The 24,845-nt window shown below is 36.9% G+C and overlaps 1 protein-coding gene across 1 annotated transcript; it reads left to right on the top strand.

Annotated features, from left to right (window-relative positions):
* The first annotated feature begins 528 nt into the window (after window positions 1-528).
* LOC131047640 (cytochrome P450 750A1-like) lies at window positions 529-996 on the top strand. Its single transcript, XM_059212293.1, has one exon. The coding sequence runs from the start codon at window positions 529-531 to the stop codon at window positions 994-996; it is 468 nt and encodes a 155-aa protein (XP_059068276.1).
* The last annotated feature ends 23,849 nt before the right edge of the window (window positions 997-24,845 follow it).

The following is a 24,845-nucleotide window of genomic DNA, read 5'->3' as shown; positions in this document are numbered from 1 at the left end:
TTATAAATGTTAAACAACCAGACTTGACTAACATGGCTTTCTTAGTGTTTCAGGTATTTTTGCATGGCACAAATTTGATAAAAGACGGTGCGTATGCCCCTGCAACAGCGACCTATGTGCACTCATTGTTTTCTTGTGGGTTTTGTATAGATTTAGTGTGCAAAGGCAAAATACAATGAGATTGAGATTGCCCCCATGGACCGTTTCCGTGGCCTATTATAGGAAACCTGAACCAGTTGAAAAGGCTTCCGTATCGTGATCTTCATGAACTTGGTAAGAAATATGGGCCTATTATGCTGTTGAAATGGGTTATGTTCCCACTGTCGTAGTTTCTTCTTCAGCAATGGCGAAGGAATTCTTGAAAACCCACGATGTAGTTTTTGCCAGGCGACCCTTATATTGCTGACGAAAATACATTGGTTATAATTTCAAGGATCTGATATTTGCTCGTTATGGGCCTTATTGGAGACACATGAGGAAACTGTGCGTGGTAGAATTGCTGAATAGCAATAGGATCGAGGCATTCAGATGTGTACGTACGAGGAAGAAACGCTTCTCACTATTCGTTCGGTGTGGGAGATGTCTGGGCAGAGTAAGACTCCTGTTAATCTCACCAACATGTTTTCGTGGCTTGTGCAGACATTCATGTGGCGAATCATTTTCGGTACTAGAATTTCTTTTCACGGTGACACTCGTCTGGATGGTCATGGCGAAGAGATAAAGAAGATTGCAACAGAGCTGGCAGCTTCAGTAGGAGCTGTTAATATCGGGGACTTTATTCCTTGCTTAGACTGGCTGGACTTGCAAGGAGTGAAGAGGCGCATGAAAAAGGCACACAAATCTATCGACCAAGTTATAAGCAAGCTAATAGAGGAGCACCAGCGGCGCAAGAGGAAATTACAAAAGCAGAATGATGAGCAGCAGCTTGCTAGTAAGGACATCATTGACGTGCTCTTGGAAATGAAGAGCTTCGACGGAATGGAAATCACAGAGTAAAACATTAAAGCCATTGTGTTTGTACATATTTTCTTCTTATTCATAATGCAATACCACATTTTTAGAAGTGGAAGTATTTTCAGCAGTTTGTCAATATCAGGATTTAACTGTTTAGTTATTTGATTTAAATTAATTCATATTTTACAGGTAATGATTTATAAAGTATCTTGAATCTTAAGAAGATTGTCTATTGTAGTAGTATTTCAACTCAAAGAAACAGGATCAACAAATGAGATACCAAGCTAAGCGGATTTGATTTGAGAAAATTATATGATTAAGAATGTTTTCTAGTATTATTAAATGTTAAGTAAATCATTCATTCCAATGAGAAATAAATATATGTTAGCCACTACATCAATAAATTTGAGTCAAGTGACTACACAATTGAATGCTGATATTATCATGATGCTATGTTTTCTCGCCTGACAAATGTTTCCAAATATTGAAGGATATCTTCGTGGCTGGAATTGAAACGACCTCTACTACATTAGCTTGGGCAATGAGTGTGATTCTTAAAAATCCCCACGTAGCAGAGAAAATGCAAGAAGAAATTGAATCAGTGGTAGGCAGAGAGAGAACAGTAAGTGAGCTTGATTTAGGAAGCATGGAGTATGTGCAGTGCGTGGTGAAGGAGACATTGAGATTATATCCATTAGCACCCTTGATGCGTCCGCATGAATCCACACAAAATTGCACAGTTGGGAGATACTTCATTCCTGAGAGAAGTAGACTTATCATTAATGTCTGGGCCATTGGAAGAGATCCATCCTTGTGGGATACTTCATTCCTGAGAGAAGTAGACTTATCATTAATGTCTGGGCCATTGGAAGAGATCCATCCTTGTGGGAAGATCCTCTGGCATTCAAGCCAGAGAGATTTATGGGTAAAAATGTTGATATTGTGAGGGACAAAAACTTGTTTGATATGTTGCCATTTGGAGCAGGAAGGAGAGGATGTCCTGGAGCAGGCATGGCCATTGTGACCATCAACCTTGTTTTGGCTCAGCTTATTCACTGTTTTGAGTGGGATGTCGAAGGAGATTTGGATATGACAGAAGTCTTTGGAACCACCATAACCAGGAGCGTTGACCTTCTTGCCCGTCCTGCCTTGAGGTTAACCTCCTACCCTTAATATTTTGAAAACTGTATTTATCATCTCCTTTTCTAACATGTCCACTTTTTTAAAGTAATTAATATCGTGAGCTCTGTTATGTTATCTAGCAAATCACTTCAATAATCATATTTACTAATGATAGTTATACAAGTTCTGTCATGTTTTCTGTTTCTTATCTATTTTGATATTTCATTTTTTTATTTTTTCACGTTTGTTATATAAGCTTTTTACGTATTTCAGTGAGTTGTTCTAATGGTAAAGTATATTGTATGTATTCCAGTGTCTTATTTATACGTGAAATTTTATTTTCATAGTGATAATTATTAGAATTAACATATCTATATTTTTTAAAATCTATGTAAAATATATCGACAATCTTTATCTAGCACATCAAGTTAAAGATGAAGATCATGTGCACAACAGATCTCATAAAAATAAAATAAAAAATTTATCTTCCAAACAATTAGCAAAATAACAAAAATGGCCCATTGCCATTATAGAATTAGTCAAATTCATAAGATTTTTTTTATTTAGTTTGTTAAAGTATTATTTTTCGTGTTATTTATAATCACTTGTTATCTATCAATTTTGCAATTAAAAAAAAAGTATATATGTATATTATATATTTATCAAATGTTTAATTATAAAATAAGTAAATATATAGTTATTTTAATGAAAGTTCAATAATTAAATAATATTTGAATTTAAATTAAATATGATCTTGATTTGAGAGAAAAGGCAAAATTTATTTAATTTCTAATTGATAATGAAAATGGTAAAAAAAATAAGTTTGAAAAATTTATACAATAAAAATATTTTTTGTTAAAAAAATGAGTTCAAAAAATTGTTAATTTTTTGAGAGAATGCAAATTAGAATTTAAGATATCCTATTAAGTATAAGATTTAAATTCTACATACAAGTTTTAAACTTCAATTTGTCTTAATTTAAAGTAATGCAAAGGCGTTTTCGTCTAAATCTGAATTCAAATATTAATTCAATCACATTCATTATTTATTGTGCAATAGCCATATTGATATATATGGCAATTAGTTTGCTATGTAAAAAATAAAAATAAAATTGAAAAGAAATGCAAGTTTTATAGGTACAAATTGTTGTCTTGAGGTTTGGGATGTTTAGATATGCTAAGTGATAGACCCACAATACTTTTCATTTTAAGTGACTTCAATTATTCAACAATGAAACCATCAAAGCTTATTTATTCAATACTCTTTTTAAATATAAGAGATTTGTCTCTAATTGAAAAGTTCACTATTTTCGAGGCATTCACGAGTATTATACACATTTGATTAAAGATTTAATATGTATTAAAATAATAATATGAATTGTGAAAATTGTATCAACTCTTTTTTTTAAATAGTATTAAATTGTATATGTCCATATGAATATGAATGGTGAAAATTGTATCAACTCTTTCTTTTAAATAGTATTAAATTGTATATGTCCATATGAATATTTCTATTTTTAAGTCATTAGTTATGATATATACTAAAGATGATGGTGAATCAAATCATCTACTAAATTACAAATATTATAAAATAGGCTAAATGAGGGTTAAGAAGTGCAACTACGTTTGCTGTGAAAGAGGTAAAATAATCAAAATTTGAAATTGTTGATACACATTAGTGACATTTAATTTTGAATTGGAATATATATAAATTAAATTGGATATATATGTGTGTGAGAGAGAGAATGAATGAATGAATGAATGATATGATATTTTTAGAGATTTCGCAATGACTTCGCACAACTCAGTATCTTCGCCTGCTTCATTGCCTGTTCATTTCAAAGGTAGTTGTTTGTTGGGGTCTCCATCAAATAGCATACATAAGAGGGCTGCTTTCTGTTTACGTGATCCCCCTTCCTTAGGAAATTCTTCTCCCCATTACGGCGATGCCCTACCTACTGATTTCGCTTTAGAAGGTTTGGGTTCTGGCTTTGTTGCAGATGGTCTGATATCTTCTCACAAAACAAATATATGATGGCTTGTCTGTTAGTTTGTTAGTTTGTTAGCTTGGACAGCTGTTTGTTCATTTGCTAAATAATTAGTAAATAATTGTTTGCTAACAAATGTAGTTAGAGTTCAAACAATTCTTATTAATTATTTGACTCTTTTTAGAAACTTCTAGCAACCAATTTGGTTAGGGTTGTTTAGTTGTTTTTAATCTCAGCCGTTGGTTTTCCAACGAGAGTAGTATATAAGAGGGTCAGGGGGCATTTGGAAAACAATGAATGAATTGTGTGAAGAACTTGCAATGTTAGCAAGGGCGCAGTGATAGCATTGGGATAGTAGCGGGGTGGAATCTCAGCAGGAGAAATTGGGAGGTCGTCGAAGCTTTGCCAGTAATAGGCAAGCAGTATTTGTATCTCTTAATTTGCTGAAGTTTTAATATAGTTCTCATCCGCAGTACTGGTTTTCCCTTCGAGGTTTTTCCAGGGACAATTGTCCGAAAATATTGTGTTCATTGTGTTGCGCATTTATATGAGTTTGTGAAATTACAGTTGTGTTATTTTCCAATATTTGTTGCTCAAATAATCTATCAAAGATAGGAGGATAATAATCAGTAATTGTAATAGATTTTTCACATGGTATCAGAGCTAAGTTAAGGGTAGAAGAGATTTACCCTAGGTGAAGGAAACTGGGGGTTTATAAAACCTACTTTAACCTCTTTAGAATTTTTATTTGCTTTAACCTTTGAGATGGCCTCAGTTGGTTTAAGAGATCAGGACAGATTGGATGGAGCCTCTAATTTTGGTGTTTGGAAAGCCAGAATTTCTTTATTGCTAGAAGAGAATGGTATCAAGGAATATGTTGCCACTGTTGTGACTGTACCTTCAGATGCAACACAACTTGCAGCATACAAGAAGGATGATTCCAAGGCGAGGAGGCTAATCCTTGATGGTGTCAAGGACCATATAGTTCCACATATTGCAGAGTTAGATACTGCAAAGAAGATGTGGGATGTCATTCTGAATCTGTACCAGAATGCTACCACTAATCGGAAGCTGATTCTCAAAGAAAAGTTGAGGAATACTTGAATGAATAAGGGAGAAGACGTGACGAGTTACCTCACCAGACTCAGACTTGTCAAGGATGAGTTAGTGGTTGTTGGAAATAAACCAAGTGATGATAAGCTGGTACGGATAGCCCTAAATGGGTTTTCTAAGAAATGGGATGTCTTTGTTCAAGTTGTTAATGGACGAGACACCTTACCAAGTTGGGACCGAGTCTGGAGTGACTTCACTTAGGAGGAGCTTAGACTAGGCCTTGTCAATGAAGCCAACAATAAGAGTTAGAAAAGTGAGGCAGAACAAGAGAATGTTGCCCTAGCGGGTAAAGGAAAAGCAAAGAAGGGGTTCGGCAAAGGATCAAATCAACAAGGTGAGAAGAAGAAGAAAGACTTGTTGAAGATCAAGTGCTACAACTGTCACGAGTTTGGCCACTATGTCAGCGATTGCCCAAAAAGGAAGAAGAATGATAAGAAAGGCAGGAAGCAAGTTGCAGCTTCAACAAGTGTAGATGAGCTCTCGAATAGAATGGAAGATGAGTTTGCACTCATAGCGTGTATGGTTAGCTCAACCTCACAGAGTGTTTGGTACATAGATAGTGGGGCGTCATTTCATATGACAGGAGTTAGAGAATACTTCTCCAGTTATAAGGAGGAGAGCACCAGAATCCAGATCTCTATGGGAAACATGTCCAAACTCAACTCAGTTGGGAAAGGGACTGTTCAATTTCAGAGGGAGAATGGTAAGATGATTCCTCTTCATGATGTGTTGCATGTTCCAGGCTTAGGGATGAATTTGATTTCTGTATCTATCCTTCAGGACAAAGGGTACAATGTACTCTTTAGAGGGGCACATGTATTGATTAAGCATAAGGATTGGAAATCACCCATAGCTATTGGAGTTAGGAGTGGTCAACTTTATAGGTTGCAGTTTGATACTCCTAAGGCATTCATGAGAAGCAATAATCCTAGAGATCTTGGAGAGCTATGGCATAGGAGGATGGGCCATATACATCATGGAGCACTTAAATTGCTTCATGAGACTATGACAGGTGTTCCAGAGGTGAGCACAAAGCACAATGATGTATGTAAGGGATGTGTGTTGGGGAAGTTTGCAAAAGCATCTTTTCCAAGGAGTGACACTCAATCTGAGAGTGTTCTTGATCTAGTACATTCAGATGTATGTGGACCAATGTCGATGAAATCTCTCAGAGGATATGAGTACTTTGTTACTTTTATTGACGATTTCTCTAGGAAGACCTGGATATATTTCTTGAAGACCAAGGATAAAGTTTTCAGTTGCTTCCAAGAGTTCAAGGCTCTTGTGGAAAACTCAACAGGAAGGAAGATAAAGGTTCTTCGGTCAGACAATGGAGGCGAGTACAAAGGGAATGAATTCCAAGAGTTTTGTAACAAGGAAGGAATCAAGAGAGAGTGGATTGTTCCTTACAACCCGCAACAGAATGGGGTTGCTAAAAGGAAGAATCGGTCCATATCGGAGGCAGCAAGGGCTATGCTACTTGATCAGGACCTGCCCCATTACTTATGGGTAGAAGCATGTAGTACGACAGTATACATACAAAACAGGGTTCCACATAAGGTGCTAGGGAAGATGACACCAGAGGAAGCTTTTACTGGGAAGAAGCCAGATGTTAGTCACTTTAGGATCTTTGGGAGTTTGGCATATTGTCCCACTCCAAAGGATGCAAGTACCAAGTTAGATCAGACTGTAGAAAGAGGGTACTTTATGGGGTACAGTGAAACCTCAAAGGCATATCGGATATTCATTCCAGGGACCAGGCAGATTATTGCTCGACGTGATGTCAAGTTCATGGAGGACAAGGCATTTAGAAGGTCCAGAGATTTGCCAGCAAATGATCAGAGTGAGCAGCCAACACAAGCTCCAAGGATCACTCAATCGAATCAAGGTTAGCAAAGCTCTAGTATAGTTACTAGTACAAGCATAGGCTCAGGAGGTGAGAGTTCTCAGAGTATGGAGCAACAAGTGCAAGAAGAGATGCATCAAGAAGACATGGAGGTTGATATTTCATCTTCTACAGTTGGAAGCAACAACCGCAAGGTTCAGCAGACACAAAGAAATACTCAAGAGTTAGTGGGTACTCCTAGGAGGAGTAGTAGACAACGGAAACAACCAACCAAGTTTAATGACTATGTTGCATTAGTTAGTCAATTGGTAAATAGTGAACCTTCTAGCTATCAGGAGGCTGCACAACATCAAGTGTGGCAAGATGCTATGGTTGAGGAGTATACTTCAATTATGCATAATGATGTTTGGGAGGTAGTGCCTAGACCAATGGATAGAGTTGTGGTTGGATCACGTTGGATCTATAAGATCAAGCATGGTGCAGATGGTAGCATCGAGAAATAAAAGGCAAGGTTTGTGGCAAAAGGGTTCTCTCAGAAGGAGGGAATAGACTATGAGGAGACATTTGCTCCAGTTGTCAAGTATACTTCTATACGAGCTGTAATCTCAATTTCAGCACAAATGGGATGGCAGATCCATCAAATGGATTTCAAGACAGCGTTCCTCAATGGTGAGTTGAAAGAGGAGGTATACATAGAACAACCAGAAGGCTTTGTAGCACACAGTAAAGAGACCCACGTGTGTATATTAAAGAGAGCTTTGTATGGACTCAAGAAGGCTCCCAGAGCATGGTATGAATGCATTGATAGTTACTTGCAGGAAATGGGATTTGTGAAGAGTGAGGCGGATGCTAATCTCTACTACTTGGTGGTTGGGGGTGAGATTCTCATTCTTGTTCTATATGTGGATGACTTCTTTCTAACAAGTTCACTAGGGCTCATAAAAGAGTGCAAGAGGGACCTTGCAGCAGAGTTCAAGATGAAGGATTTGGGACTTATGCACTACTTTCTAGGCATGGAGGTATGGCAGACAGATGGAGAGATTTTTCTTGGACAAGGGAAATATTGCATTGAAATCTTGAAAAGGTTCAGGATGGAAGATTGCAAAGCCATGTCTACACCTATGATCACGAATTGGAGGAAGGTAGACACATCCAGGGAGAAGGATGTAGATCCCACCTTATACAGGCAGTTGATTGGTTCTCTCATGTATTTGGTCAACACCAGGCCAGATATAGCTTTTGTAGTTAACTCTCTTAGTCAGTTCATGGTTGAACCAAAGGGAGTGAATTGGACAGTGGCAAAGCATGTGTTGCGTTATTTGCGAGGCACAATCGAGTATGGGATTATATATGCTCGAGGTGAAGGAATCAGGTTGATGGGCTATACTGACACAGATTGGGCAGGCAGTACAACAGACAAGAGGAGCACTTCAGGGTGTTGTTTCAGTCTGGGATCAAGAGTTGTCTCTTGGTTCAGTAGGAAGTAGAAATTTGTGGCTCTGAGTTATGCAGAGTCGGAATACATAGCAGCTAGCATGGCGACATGTGAAGCTATATGGCTTCGGAAGTTGCTAGTAGCCTTGTTTGGTCAGAAGGTGGAGACTACAGTGATACATTGCGACAATTAGAGTTGCATTAAGTTGACTGAGAATCCGGTGTTTCATGATAGGTCGAAACATATAGACATCAGGTATCACTTCATCAGAGATTGTGTACAGCGTGGAGTTGTTCAGCTACAGTTTATACCTACAAATCAGCAAGTAGCAGAAATTTGTACAAAGGCATTGGGGAAGGCGAAATTCATCTTCTTCAGAGAGAAGTTGGGTGTCATGCAGAACAGCTTCCTCGCTAAGAGGGAGTGTTAGTTTGTTAGTTTGTTAGCTTGGACAGCTATTTGTCCATTTGCTAAATAATTAGTAAATAATTGTTTGCTAACAAATGTAGTTAGAGTTCAAACAATTCTTATTAATTATTTGACTCTTTTTAGAAACTTCTAGCAACCAATTTGGTTAGGGTTGTTTAGTTGTTTTTAATCTTAGTCGTTGATTGAGAATTAATCTCGTTCGTTGGTTTTCCAACGAGAGTAGTATATACGGGGGTCAGAGGACATTTGGAAAACAATGAATGAATTGTGTGAAGAACTTGCAGTGTTAGCAAGTAGTCTTGCAATGTTAGCAAGGGCGCAGTGATAGCATTTGGGATAGTAGCGGGGTGGAATCTCAGCAGGAGAAATTAGGAGGTCGTCGAAGCTCTGCCAGTAATAGGCAAGCAGTATTTGTATCTCTTAATTTGCTGAAGTTTTAATATAGTTCTCATCCGCAATACTGGTTTTCCCTTCGGGGTTTTTCCAAGAACAATTGTCCCAAAATATTGTCTTCATTGTGTTGCACATTTATATGAGTTTGTGAAATTACAGTTGTGTTATTTTCTAATATTTGTTGCTCAAATAATCTATCAAAGATAGGAGGATAATAATCAGTAATTGTAATAGATTTTTCACATTGTCGATATCCACTCCTGGATAGATTCGAATTGGAAAGAGTATTCAAAAGACAAAATCAACATCTACCCTTATGCAAGGGGCTTTTTCATTCTGGAGTCTGAATCTTTGGATGACAAGGAGTTGGTGCTCAATGTTGGACTATGGTTCTTCCAAGGCATTTTCCTCTGTATGAAACCATGGTTTCCTTCCTTCGACCCACGAACAGAGACATTCTCCTTAGCTTTTTGGTGGGTACATCTACCATACCTCCCCTTGCAATTCTGGGAAATTTCTTACCTGAAAGCAATTGGCAAGTGCTTGGCTAAATATCATAGCATATCAAAGGAGACAATAAACTATGAAAACTCGACTTTTGTCTGCTTGTGTGTCAAAATGGATGTTACAAAAGGTCTTCCAGCAGAGATAGTTCTCAAGGTAGGTAACAAGTGATGGTGTCAACCAATAGACCATGAAAGAATTGATTTCAGGTGCAGAAAATATTTCGCAATAGATCATGCAACAACACAATGTGAAAGGAAATGTGTTGTTGAGAGGACAAATGTTGCCCCTATTCGAAAGCCCACTTGGTGGGATGGGGTTCAATCCCACCACTATGTTATCTCTCCCTCCGAGCAGAATGTTTCTGCCTCTCCTTCAACACCTCAGGGAAAGGTTCAGTCATCTTTTCCTCCCTTGTTGTCTAATGTGGAGGCTCTTTCTCAAGCACTAATGCCTGAATAAAAGTCAAAGGAAGCATGTTTGGGTGATTCTCCACTACCTCTTAAGGTGTCAGAATTGAAACATGAGAATACTGATACTTCATCCATATCATTGGTCTTGCATGTAGCTAGTCAGAACAGTGTAAATTTGAATACAGATGATAGCAATGGTTTGCATCGCTCCCTCAAGATAGAACAAGAAAGGACAGAGGTGAAGAGGAAGAAATCATATTCAACAAGACAAAAGCATTTTATGTCTAAGATCCTCAAAAAAAGCTGAATCGCATAGTTAATTTGGATGCACACCCATTTTGGGGTTGAATTTTATAAATAGGAGGTGCCCCCTTGGCAATGCTTACCAACATACACACAGAGATGTAACTTTCTATTTAGTTATTTTTTGAAATTATGGATTATTGCCAATTATTGTGAAAGATGTGCATTGTATAAAATGTTATTTTAATTATAAAATAAATAATAAGTTATCACATTAATATCCTTTAAAAACAAATTTATTTATAACGATGAATCAATATTCATAAATATTATTTAAAAGCTGTAACAAATGATCAGAATTGAAGACTAATTTATGGACATCAATGAAATGCTTAAGTGTTAAACAAAAGAGAGAAGACAAAATGAATTGAAAAACAAGATGAAGATATAGAAAATAAATGAGACATAGAGCACGATTTTATAATGGTTCACCAATATGGTTACATCCACTTTCAAGTAGAGGAAAATCCTTTATTGATTATTGTTCTTAATTAATTAAATACCATGGTAGGTTTATCTATAAATAAACATAATAACATTATCCATATGAAGAACCAAAAGGTATTGGAAGAAAAAGACAATGACTTTCTCCAAATTTTGTTCATGAACACTTTGAATGACATTGCTATCTAATATAAGATTAACTCTATGTATTTTAATATCAACTTCATAAAGTTTATTATTTTCCTCTAACTTATCAAAACTCTATTGTAAACTGCCACAAACATTAGTTTTCATGACATTCTTTATATGGTCAACATTTATTATTGTTTCCTCAAAATTCTTGACTTTCGTAGACCTAAGAACTCATTGAACATTGTAAAGTTTATACTTAGCTTCCTCTTCCTTGATTGAATGCAAGCAAAAATGGCATTTAGCATCATACAGAAGCGTAAAGTTCTAATTGGTCTTTGCAATAGACTCAACATCCATGAATCCTATGGGGTAGCACTTCTCAATTCTAATTTTTCCATCAACAACAATGTCTTCACCCAACAGCAATTTAGAAAACCTTTATTTCATCAATTCAACTTCTGATAAATCATTGTATAGCTTTTCATTTCTTTCCTCCCATATGACCATGTCCTAGTACCCGATGAGAGGCAAAGGAGTCATAGAGGAGCCCAAATCAGATGTATATGACCTTCCCAGAGGCCATCCCAAGAGTGATGACCTCTCAAAAGTGGTGCATGTGTCCATCTCAACCTCCACCTCATCGTCTCCTCGCTTAAAGCTAGGTGTCTCAAATTCGAAACCATTGCTATCTATAATGTGGTGAAAAAGGGTGATGGAGTTGTCAAGAGGAAACCATTGCTTTCTCTCCTCAAGAGGAGGAGTGAAAGTTTCACAATAGATTCTCCTCAACCTCTCACACACATTACATTTAAAAGAGGGGGGAGAACTCACTAGATCCAATCTCAAGAGATTGAATGCTAAGTGAATTGACAATGAATTTTAAAAGTGAAAGTAACAACTCTTTTAGAATGTGATAGGTTGACTTATGCAGTTTAAGACTAAGTGTAAATGTGACAAAGAAATGACTATAACTTGATATAGAAATGTGGGATGAAGTTGTGCACCTAGAATTAGCAGTAAAATATCGAGATGAAGCTCCCCTGAAAATTTGGGCAAAAGTTGTCGGGATTGTGTTGAAAGGGCACACGATCCTTCAAAAAGGGTTTTTTCCGCCTTTGAAAATGAAGTCCAAATCTGCAAATACGGTTGTGCACCTGTAACCTATACACATAAAAGAGAGAAAATGTTGTTGGGATTGGGGGGTTTGCCTTCAGGTTGAACCCCAGTTTTGGAATTAACCAAATGATGAAAAGTACTTGCAAGTAATAAAAGTAAATGACTGAAATGGAATTCACCTCTAGAGAGGGTACAATTGAAATGTAGACAGAGTTGCTTGAAAGGATATGTATAATTGAATTGAATGTCAAAAGAGATCTCCACTTCAATGGTTGAATCTTTGACTTGAATGCAACACCTAGCCTTGAAAGGAGACTTGAGAATGCTCAATGCTTGAAAGAACACTTGACTGCTTGAATGCTTCATTTCACTTAGGATCATAATTTCCACTTATTGAACTCATATATCCATAGGAGGGAGAAAATGCATCTTATATATTTGTCAATTAGGGTTAATTGACTGATTTTTCCTTATAGGCCGACATAGGGAAACTTTTCTTGCTTCCAAAATGCAAAGCCTAATGCAAAGTTTGAATAGAAGGAGCCCAAAATAGGGCAAAGACAGGGGTGCCACGCCCTTGTCCTACCCTAATTTAGGATAGGAAGCAGCAACAAGAAGTGCGAGGTGTGAGGAAATGCAAGCTTCGGTTAGTGTGAACATGTCTCAGGTCTCCAATCAGGCTTAGGGATACGTTTCGCTAATGTGAAGACCCAAATGTGGTTAAAAATTGTAAGGTTGCAATTTTATGACGCTACATATAGCCCCCACTTTAGCGAGAGTATAAGTGTAGGCCAATACTACTGGTAAAGTACAAGGAAACAAAATTGAAAGACTTTCACCATGTTAAGGAGGCAAGATACACCAAGCCTCCAGTGGACTAAGGATCTTACAACATCGATTGGCAAAGTAAAAGGAAGATCAAGAGAGAACCACGACTGCAAATAGCAAGGTTCCCCTCACTATGAGTCATGAAAAGCAAGGATACCAAAAATTACAAAGCAAAGCCAAGTTCACTAAGTAACTTTGAGAATCAAAAAGGAAAATATGAGTAGAGTGTATGCCCCCACTTTAAAGCGATTGTGCATGCCTTATCGGGAGTGATTGCTTTAAAGTAGGATACACCCAAGAGAGAAAGAGAGAGAGCATGTTATCACAAGGATTTAGACCCCAATCGAAGAATAAACCCAAGGATAATGAACACAAAACACAAAGTATGAGGTAGTTTTGATTTCCTCGACGTCAGTATGATGTATGATAACTCATGTATATCATATATATATGTGCATAGAATAGTCGTCATTCTCCAAATAAACGAAACTACCCTAGAAGAAAGGGAATAGAAGGTGTCTTTTGAGTCAACATGAAAGAGACCAAGAGGGATCTTAATGCTTTGCACCATCGTCAAGTAGACATTACTAGGGAACATAGAAGAATAGGGATACACATAGAAGAATAGTCACAAAAGAGCAAGAAAAGAGAGAGAGGTAGAGGATCTACGGTGCTAATGAAGCTAATATAGCACATCATCCACCTCCTAATCTTGTTGATCACTATTTCGGCAAGGCAGGAAACACGTCAGAGGAGCGACATCGAGCACAACAAATGGAGCTATCACAAGATCCAAACAAGGATTATGCTCATGTGCTAAGTCACTTTGTTCGTTTCTAGGAGCTAGGATTAAGGCTTTTGAAAATTATGCAAATAAATGTTTGTCAACATATTCATAGTCACTATCAGAAGCATTAGGAGTTGTATTGCCATCATGAATAACATTTTCACCTATTTCTTCATCAAAATTTATAGAAAAAGGAGCCTGAACACAAATAGGAGTAAAACCATCACATGTTTTTTGCAACTTATGATTTGGAGATGTAGGTTCAGCATCTCGCTTAGGGAAAAAGGGAATCATTTCAATTGTTGTAGTTTTGGGAGATTGAATGTTTTAAGGAACAGCTTCACGAGCTCGAGAACGATGCTTTCGTTGGCATTCTCTTGCACAACGATTCCATCGAGTCTTAGCGGAAGACTGAGAAGGAGGAGGAATATTCTCGTCTCTAGTAGTTGGAGGTTTAGGTTGAGGTCTTCTAGGTTGGACAAGAGGAGAGGCATGTCTCTTCTCTCTATAAGAGCAAGGAGGTGGAATTGCACCATATAAAAAAGGAATGTTTGGTGTAGGAAGGAGACCAGGTCCATCATGAGGAGGAGGTACAAGTCTAACCTTAGGAGGAATATTGTTGTTCTTCTTAGGAGAAGGCATATTTTCATCCATAGGAATAGGTTGGGAATCTTCCTTAGGAGGAAGATTAGCTATATCCGTCAAGGGAAGAACCTCATCTTCAAGAAGGATGGGAATATCAACTGTTGGAGTTCTAGGTTGGCTTAAGGATAGGATCGTATATTTCTTCCAATTTTGATATGATTGAAAGAGAGCATCACTTCTCAATGGAAGAGATTGAAATTGTTTAGGCCAAAAGAAATCAATAGGAACACCCACACTTCTTTCAATTGGTTGAAATAAGCTATGGTTAACAGTTATGATTTCTCCATTGTGGGGAAATTTCAACTTCACTCGGAATTGCTCGAAGGAAGGAATGATAACAAAGTTGACATCCATAGATTTAGTGTGAACCTCAATAGGAGGTGTGATAGAACCAATGGTAGGACAAGAGAATCCATCAAATAACTTAACAACAACATTTGTATCATCATAGATTGCTTTATGAAAATGTAAAGTAAAAAGATACTCCTTAGTGATGACATTAACCATGCAAGAGGGATCAATTAGCATACCACGGCAAGGTATTTCTTGAATCTTCGCAACTATGTATAGAGGCCCATCAGGTGCTCTAATGGTCTCACTAGGGTCAAATGTGATACATAGATCCTTAGGTTTTCCTTCTTTCTCTACCATATTCACCAAATTTTGAACCATGGTAGTCACATCAGAAGGAGAGAAAGAGGTATGTTCAGTCTCAATCATGTTAGAGGTATGAGAAGGTAAAGGATCCGTAAAAATATTAAGATTTTGATTAGTAGGAGCTACTGATTTGTTTCCCTTATCATACACAGTTGCCACAGATATAGTATTATTATCAATCAAATCTTGAACCTTACTTTTTAATGCAAAACATTTCTCAGTGTCATGACCAAGTTGATGATGAAATTGACAAAAAGAATTATTATCAAACTAAGATGAGGCTACCTTAGAAGGGTCAACTGGTTTTATTGGAGAAATTTTGATAACATTTATTTGTAACAAGTGAGACATAATGCTATGTAAAGATTCATTCAAGGGAGTAAATTGTCTTTCTCTTTTAAAAAATTTAAAAATAGGAGGCACACCCATTGTAACATTCACATTGTTGTTGATGATGTTGTCATTGAATTTGATGAATCCTTTGCTTGCTTTGAACTTCGCAAACGGTTGTTGAACACTTTCACCCTTATCACTTAGAGCCATAGGAGTGGATTGCTCTAGTTGACTCACAATTAGCTGATAATTGTGAAGTGTTGCACACAACTACGGAAAGGAAGTAAACTCAGAAAAGAGAAGTTTTCTCTAATATCTTTTTGCAAATTAGAAATGAAAATTCTTTGAATATCATTATCAGGCACTGGAAAAGAAATTTGAGAACACAAATGCTTATATCTACCAATGAAGTAAGTCACTTTCTCTTTAACACCTTGTTTACAATGCTTTAAATCAGTCAAAGTGATCTTAGGACCTATGTTGTTTTGAAATTGTTGAATAAAAGCATTTGCTAATTGTTGAAAAGAAGTAATAGAATAGGAAGGCAAAGAGCAATACCATTGTAAAGCCTTATCTCTCAATATTCTAGTAAACAATTTGGCAAGCAATCGTTACATGTAGGTATGACATTTTGAGTTGATGTAACCATAATGTTTGAAGTGAATGTAGGGATGCTAGCTATTGGAGTGGTCAAAGGAATAGAATGATTGATTTGTGTAGAAGGTTGTGAATAACCTAAGTTCTCAGCACAACTCTTTATAAGCATGACATTAGAATCAACAATATGAGCAATGTCACACAATATATCAATTCCATTCTTATCACTTTGAATCATGCACTTTAGGCCTTCAATTGATGGAAGAGATTCACTATTCGGGTATTCTTGGGACATCCATTGCTAAAAGTTGTCAAATTGATTATCCAATTTTGAAAGTTGATCTATGGAAACTCTAGTCAAAGCTTCTTCTTCATCATTAGAATCATCAATTGGGTAAATAGAGATATTATTAGGATGAGCATTATCCTCATTGAAAAAGTCACCCAAATTAGGCTCCATCTCCTCAGTAATTAAACCTTGGGAGGCCTTAATTCTAATGCTTTGTCGAACAGGGATAGTATAGATAGGACTAATGGTGGTAAAACTCATGCACTAGAGGGGAAATTTGAATTTGAATTTGAATTTTGAATTTATAAAATTGAATAATGCAAAGTTCAAGAGAATTATGATTATACAATTTGAACTTTGTCGAAAGGAGAAATGACACAATTTCCACAATAATTTAAGAAATTGATATTTAAAAATTAGGGCCAATGGAATACCACTTAATTTCAAAATTAAATTTGTCAAAATTTAAATTTTTAAAATTAGGGCAGATTATAATTAACCACTTAATTTCAAATTTTTACTTGAAAGTTGTGATATTGAAATTGAGAAGTATTTTTTATTTTAGAGAGAAAAATTCGAGGAAATAAACCAATTTTCTGCATTTAAATAATTACATACAGTCATAACAGTCTCCCGAAATTTCGGAAAAAAACCCAGGGACCGTGTTGAAAGTGCACACGGTCCTCCCAACCTTTTCAAAAAAATTTCAGGTATGAAAGTTACGATGATTTTAAAGCTAACCCCAAAAAATTGGTTAATTTTACTAAGTTTAGATAAGCAAAATTGAGGTTTGAATGTGAAAATAGGACCCTGTTAGGGTTTTGAAAGATATAAGAAATTAAATTGCAATTTTGAAAAAGGTCAAATATAACATGTATAAAACTGAAATTGATTGAAATTTGCACAAAATCCAATTAAATTTAAAAATTAAGGTTTCAAGACCTAACCACTGAATTTTTTAATTTTAAATTTTCGAAAAGGGAGAGAAATTGAAAATTTGAATTTTAGGCAAGAAGGCAAATCTGAAAATTAAATGTGAAGTCAAGTTTTGCACAAGTTCAAATTGACTTTTGAAAATTAGGGTTTTCACAATGAACCACTTAATTTTGTAAATTTGATTTACAATTTGAACAAGAAAATGATGAAATTGAATTTTACAAGCAAAGAAATTTTCAGATCTAAAACAATAGATAGCAATTTTTACAAGACACAAGTTCAATTCTAATTTTTGAAAACTAGGGTTTTGATTGAATTAACCACTAAGTTTTGCAAATTTGCAAGAAAATTAAACTTGTCAATGAAAAATGTGCAATAATTTGAAATGTCAAGCATGTAAGACATCGGGTTCACCAAAATGTAATGTGCTGAAAAAGGGTGATGGAGACGTCAAGAGGAAATTGTTTCTCTCCTCAAGAAGAGTGAAAGTTTCATAAAAGATTCTCTTCAACCTCTCACACACATTACATTTAAAAGAAGGGTGAGAATTCACTAGATCCAATCTCAAGAGATTGAATGCTAAGTGAATTGATAATGAATTTGAAAAGTGAAAGTAGCTCCTCTTTTAGAATGTGATAGGTTGAATTATGTGGTTTAAGACTAAGTGTAAATGTGACAAAGAAATTACTATGACTTGAGATAGAAATGCGGGATGAAGCTGCGCACCTGGAATTAGCAGTAAAATGTCGAGACGAAGCTCCCCTGCAAATTTGGGCAAAATTGTTGGGACCATGTTGAAAGTGCACAGGTCCTCCGAAAAATCCGCGCGCCGAAAAGGGTTTTCCCATCTCTGCAAATGAAGTCCAAATCTACAAATTCAGCGACGCACCTGCAACCTACAGATAGAAAAAAGAGAAAATGATGTTGGGATTGGGGGTTTGCCTTCAAGTCAAACCCCGGTTTTGGAATTAACTGAATGATGAAAAGTACTTGCAAGTAATGAAAGTAAATGACTGAAATGGAATTCACCTCTAAAGACGGTACAATTGAAATGTAGATAGAATTGCTTGAAAGGATATGTAGAATTGAATGTCAAAAGAGATCTCCACTTCAATGTTTGAATCCTTGACTTGAATGCAACACCTAGCCTTGAAAGGAGACTTGAGAATGCTCAATGCTTGAAATAATACTTGAATGCTTGAATGCTTGATTTTGCTTAGGATCATAATTTCCACTTATTGAACTCATGTCCATACGAGGTGGGAAATGCATCTTATATATTCGTCAATTAGGCTTAATTGATTGATTTTTCATTATAGGCCGACATAGGGAAACTTTTCCTGCTTCCAAAATACAAAGCCCAATGCAAAGTTTGAATAAAAGGAGCACAAAATAGGGCAAGGACAGGGCCGCCACGCCCCTGTCCTTCCCTAATTTAGGACACGAAGTAGCAACATGGAGTGCAAGGTGCGAGGAAATGCAAGCTTCGAGCAGTGTGAGCATGTCTCGGGTCTCCAATCAGGCTTAGGGATTCATTTTGCCAATGTGAAGACCCAAATATGGTTTGAAATTGCAAGGTCGCAATTTTATGAAGCTACACTATCGCCATCACCATTCATGTCTACACTTAAAGTAGAGCTTTGTTGTTCACTTAAACAACTTGAAACATTATCAATTTCCTCCTTTCTCAACCTTTCCTTGCAATAGAGGCTCTTGGGTTGGCTTTGTTAAAAACTAAAGTCCTAGGGTATCCTTATCATGACTTGGATGATCATATAATGATTGATCTTTTACATACGATTGCACTATCCATATCCATGCCAACTACAAGTATCTTTTATTAATCCATACCACAATCGCAACACTAAATCACTATGAGCATACCCCAAAATTCCACCTACCACCAAACTCAACCTATAACATCTCATGCTTGTGCTTACCAAAATTATATTCCACAAATTCAAACTCTATTTTCTATTGTACACAAAGTCAATTTTTCTTTCTCATTCCACAAACCCAACCACCTATCTCCATATATTAATAATTTCATGCACAAATAAAGATATATTTTGCTCCTATAGCAGGGTCAAGGGGCAACACCCCTTGTGAGGGTCTAGGGGTAGCGCCCCCAGTGAGGTCAAGGGGCAATTCCCCTTGCAGATTCAAGGGGCAGCACCCCTCATAGGGTCTTGAGACAACATTAAGATGTTCAGAACCACACAGAACTCAATGGTGCGCATCCTTTTTCTATTTTTTAAAGATTCTAGAAGCAATGCTAATGAAGCCAAAAAATAGAGATGTCATATCAAATTTATGTTCTTCAATGAGATTACAAGATGACATGTTGTATCCATTATATACTTAAGACATACAAAAGGATGGTATCAAGATGAGCATATGATGTACAACCCATAAGTTGTTATAACATGTTGTTTGCTTGGGTCTATCACGTACAACCCACATGACACCTCCATGTACGACTTGCAACTTTTCCTCATGTGCAACCTGGAATTCATGTATGGTGAAGCAGTCACTGGCGAGGAGGGACCTTGAGGAGATCAGTCCAAACCGGTCAGCAAGAGTTAACACAATGAAAACACACAGATATGATGGAGGCAATGCAGAATAGTTAATTTTATTGCATGAAAGTCAATTACATCCAACCGGTAAAATCCGGGTTGCAACATACCGACACACAAGCCTGGTAGAATAGGTCTCACCGGGACCTTGAATTGAAAGATCTATCTTCTAAGCCCCATATATCTGATTCTCCTGTATTCTCCGAGTTGATTGATTTCATTCTAAAGCATGATTGCAAATATATATATATATATATATATATATATATATATATATATATATCGATCCAAAGGATCAAGTTGGCCCAAAAGGATCAAAAACCCTAACGTGCAGAAATGAATGAGGTTAGCCTCCGAAAAATCCAAAGGATGAAACGCAGAAGGTCGGCCACACGTCAAGAAACATAGAGATCAACGTCCAAGGCTCTGCAAGCATCGGAATGGGTTTCAGTAGATCACCAAAATAGGTGTCAGGCAACCAGCAACAACAGAACAATCCGGTAACAAGAAACTATCAAGGAAAACTGTTAGCGATATCTTGTCAGAAAGTGATCCAAATGAGATGTGGTTAGAGAGAAAGCAAGGTGATCGGGTCTTCAAGAAGAATCCAACTCCATAGGAAACCGATGTGCCAAAATCGGGACACACAAAAAGGAAAACTGAAACTACAAACAGAAAAGGAAAATTTTTTGGTTGATGCAAGATTGCTATGAATCGGGGATGCTCCTACATCAGACATCTGGGGTTAATAGAAAGTGAGCCTCTCACTTTGATGGGGTCAAAGGAAAACCAAGGCGGTCTATCTATGCGTGAGAAATCCGAGATGAGTTTTCCACTAGTCTGTTCTTCCACTTCACAAGGTATTCTTTGTACTAACTGCTTCGGGTACTACGCTCAATCCTATTGTGCAAAATCTCTTCAATCTGATCTGGTTCCTTCCGAGGAGATTGTTTCTCCAAGTCTGCAATACTGTCCTCACTAAATTTTGGTTCATGGTACTCATGAAGATCTACAATGTTGAATATAGGTGAAATACTTAAACTATCTGATAGCTTCACTTCATATGCATTTCCAAAACTAAACTTTCTCAAGATCTTACAGGGTCCAAACTTCTTCATCTGCAACTTATTAAAGTTCCAACCGGGAATCTTTCTTTTCTCAAATAGACCATCACTTCATTGCCAACCTCAAATTCCTTATGTCTCCTCTTCTCATCTGCCTTCTTCTTGTATTTGTTATTTATGTCTTCCAAATGTTTTTTAACCTGAATGTGCAATGTTGCCATGTGATCTGCGAATTCTTTTGCTTCTGAACTCTTCTGGTCTTCACTGCTAATGTCTCTCAATTTTGCTATTCCTTTAGGATGCACTTTGGTAACAATCTCAAAAGGCATTTTTCCGGTACTTCTATTTACTGAATTGTTATAGGCAAACTCTGTTTTTGCAAGGATCAAATCCCAACTTCCGGTTTTATCTCTTACTAAACATCTCAACAAGTTTCCAAACTCTGGTTAACTACTTCTATATGTCCATCAGTTTGCGGGTGAAAAGTAGAACTAAACTTCAAATCTGTCTTCATCTTCTTCCAAAGTGTTCTTCAAAAATAGCCAACAAACTTAGTGTCTCTGTCTGAAACTATGCTCTTAGGTAATCCATGCAATCTTACCACTTCCTTGAAAAATAGGTCTGCTATATGCAATGCATCTGATGTCTTCTTACAAGGTATGAAATGAGCCATCTTTGAAAATCTATCCACTACCACAAATATAGAATCATTTCCCCTCGTTGTCTTATGTAAGCCAAGTACAAAATCCATCTTATATCCTCCCAAGGTCTTACCGGCACTGTCAAAGGTTTATACAATCCCACATTTTGACTACTACCTTTTGCAACTTGACAAGCTCTACAACTTTGTACATATCTCTTAACATCCTTATGAATTTGGGGTCAAAAGTACTGCTCACTTACTAATGCAAATGTTTTATCAATGCCAAAGTGTGCAGCTAAACCTCCACTATGCTTCTCTTTTATCAGGTTCTCTCTCATGGAACTTTTAGGTATGCACAACTGAACACCCTTAAATAACATCCCATCCTAAATGAAGTAATCCAACCATTTGCTCCTATCAACCATAACCGGTTCTCTACAGGCTTTCCAAGGTTCTGCAAAATCTGGGTCTTCATCATACAAGGTCTTCAAATCCTCAAAACCTAATACTGTCACACTCTCATATTTGTCAGCGAATTCCTTCTCCTACTGAATGCATCAAAAACTTTGTTAGATTTCCCACTTCTATGTTTCAACACAAAGGTGTAACTCTGCAAGAACTCTACCCATCTCGTATGTCTTTGATTCAACTTATTCTGACTGCTCAAATATTGCAAAGCTTGATGATTTGTATGAAACACAAACTCCTTAGGCAACAAGTCATGTCTCCATTTCTTCAAGGCTTGAATTATGGCATAAAATTCCTGATCATATATTGAATATCTCTTCTGGGCATCATTCAATTTCTCACTTAAATATGTTATTGCTCTCCCTTCTTGACTCAAAACTGCTCCTATTGTTGTTACACTTGCATCACAATGCACTTGAAATAACTTATTGAAATCCGGTAAAGCCAACACAGGATGCTTAGTCACTTTTTGTTTCAACAACTCAAAAATTTTGTTTGCTTTGGTGGTCCACTTGAATTCCTTCCTATCTCCCCCCATGGTCTCAATCATAGGATTACAAACTGAACTGAAATTTATGATAAACTTCCCGTAAAAACTAGCCAATCCATGAAATGATCTTACCTCTCCAATGCTTTCTAGTGTAGGCCACTCAACAATGGCTTTCACTTTCTCAGGGTCCATCTTCAAACCATCCTCAAATATCACAAAGCCCAAATAGACTAACTCATCCTTCATGAAAGTGCACTTCTTGATATTGATCAATAACTTTTCTTCTCTCAACCTCTGTAAAACTTGTCTTAACTGTAACAAATGTTCCTCTTTTGTTTTACTGAAAACCAGAATGTCATCCAAGTATACAATAAAAAACTTACCCAAGAGTTTCTTCAAAACCTCATTCATCAGCCTCATGAAAGTATTCGATGCATTAGTCGGTCGAAAAGGCATCACCAACCATTCATATAATCCTTCATTGGTCTTAAATGCAATCTTCCATTCATCACCTTCTCTGATCCTGATCTAATGATATCCACTCTTCAAATCTATCTTTGTAAAGTACTTTGCTCCACTCAAACAATCCATTATGTCATCCATCCTAGGCAAGGGAAATCGGTATTTCACTGTGATCTTGTTCATTGCTCTTGAATCGGTACACATCCTCCATTATCCATTCTTCTTAGGTGCTAATACTGTTAGTACTACACAAGGGCTCAGACTTTGCCTGATCAAACCTTTCTTCAATAGCTCCTGCACTTGTCTTTTCAGTTCTTCATTCTCTGTCGGTGTTAACTGGTGTGCAGCTTTGTTAGGCAAACTAGCTCCGGGAACTAAGTCCATGCAATGACTAATACTTCTAACAGGTGGCAATCCATCAAGTACATTATTTGAAATGATGGCCTCATATTTTGTCAGCAAATCTCTTATCTCTATCAGGTGTTCTCCTTCTGGTTCCGGTCTCTCGGTCTTCTTAGGAATTAAGGCAAAACACACATTCTCATGTCTCAGTCCATCTATGAACTTCCTTCCATCTACAAGACAGATTCTGGTATTTGTACAGACTTCATTCTTCAAAGGTTCCTCCAAAGGCAACAAGGTTCGCTTCATCCCATTGGCCACAATAGTGTAAGTATTCTTCCTTCCATCATGTATTGCCTGTTTATCAAACTGCCAAGGTCTTCCCAACAAAAGATGATAAATGTCCATAGGCATAATATCACACAAAACTTCATCATGATAATTCCCAATTTTCAATTTTACTAAGCACTGTTCATTTACTAACAACTTATGTTCATCCTGAATCCATGATATCTGGTAAGGCTTAGCGTGTTTCAATATCTCCAATTTCAACTTATTCACCATCTCTTCTGAAACAAGATTATCTGAACTACCACTATCAATAACAACTTTACAAAACTTACCAGATACCTTATATCTGGTCTTGAACAGGTTCTTCATCTATAAGGGTTCTTTATCTTCTCTGGTATGACACAAAGCTCCTCATCATCAACAGTTCTCCATCTTTTGGTTTATTGTTTGATCTGGTGGGGTTCTCTCCCACCACTGTCGCTCTTCTGGTAGTCTCTGACTTCTTACATTCAAATGCACGGTGTCCTTCTCCTCCACATTTGAAACAGGTTCCTCTGAATGTCCTTTTGTCTTGTCTTCCAAAGTTCTCATTACAATAACCATTTGGTTCTCTCCTCCAATAGAAACTTCTTGCATCCTTCCGATATGAATTACCTTCTTTGGTTACTTCCTTATCCTTGTTCTGATCTGTACTAGTTCCTCTTCCTCTGGTGTATCCTCTTCCTCCTTGAAATCTTCCTCTGATAAACCTTCCACCTCTACCTCTTTGTCTTTGCTCATGCCTTTTATTCAATTTCTCTTCAGCCTTTATTGCATACTGATAAGCCTCTTCAACACTCTCTAATTTGATCATACTAAGTTCATCTTGTATAGACATCCGCAATCCATTTAAATATCTTGCAATTTGTTCAATTTCATCATCAACATGTCTGGATCTGATGTTCAACTTGTAAAATGCTTTGGTGTACTCTTTCACACTAGATTCCTTATGTCTCATATTCTACAACTTCCGGAACATATCTACTTGATAATTTGTCAGAACAAACTTTGATTTTAACTTAGCAATCATCCTATCCCATGTCTTAATCTTTTCTTTACCTCTTCTTTTCCTATCAACTTGCAAGTGCTCCACCAAAGAGATGCATGACCCTTCAACCGAGTACAGGCATACTTCACCTTCCTCTCTTCTGTTGTGTTTTCAAAGTCAAAATATTTCTCCATCTCCGAGATCCAATCCAACAAT

The sequence above is a fragment of the Cryptomeria japonica genome, chromosome 10, assembly GCF_030272615.1.
Source record: "Cryptomeria japonica chromosome 10, Sugi_1.0, whole genome shotgun sequence".
Classification (NCBI taxonomy): Eukaryota; Viridiplantae; Streptophyta; class Pinopsida; order Cupressales; family Cupressaceae; genus Cryptomeria; species Cryptomeria japonica.
The sequence above is the reverse complement of the archived record's forward strand: the minus strand, read 5'-3'. Positions and strand labels throughout refer to the sequence as shown.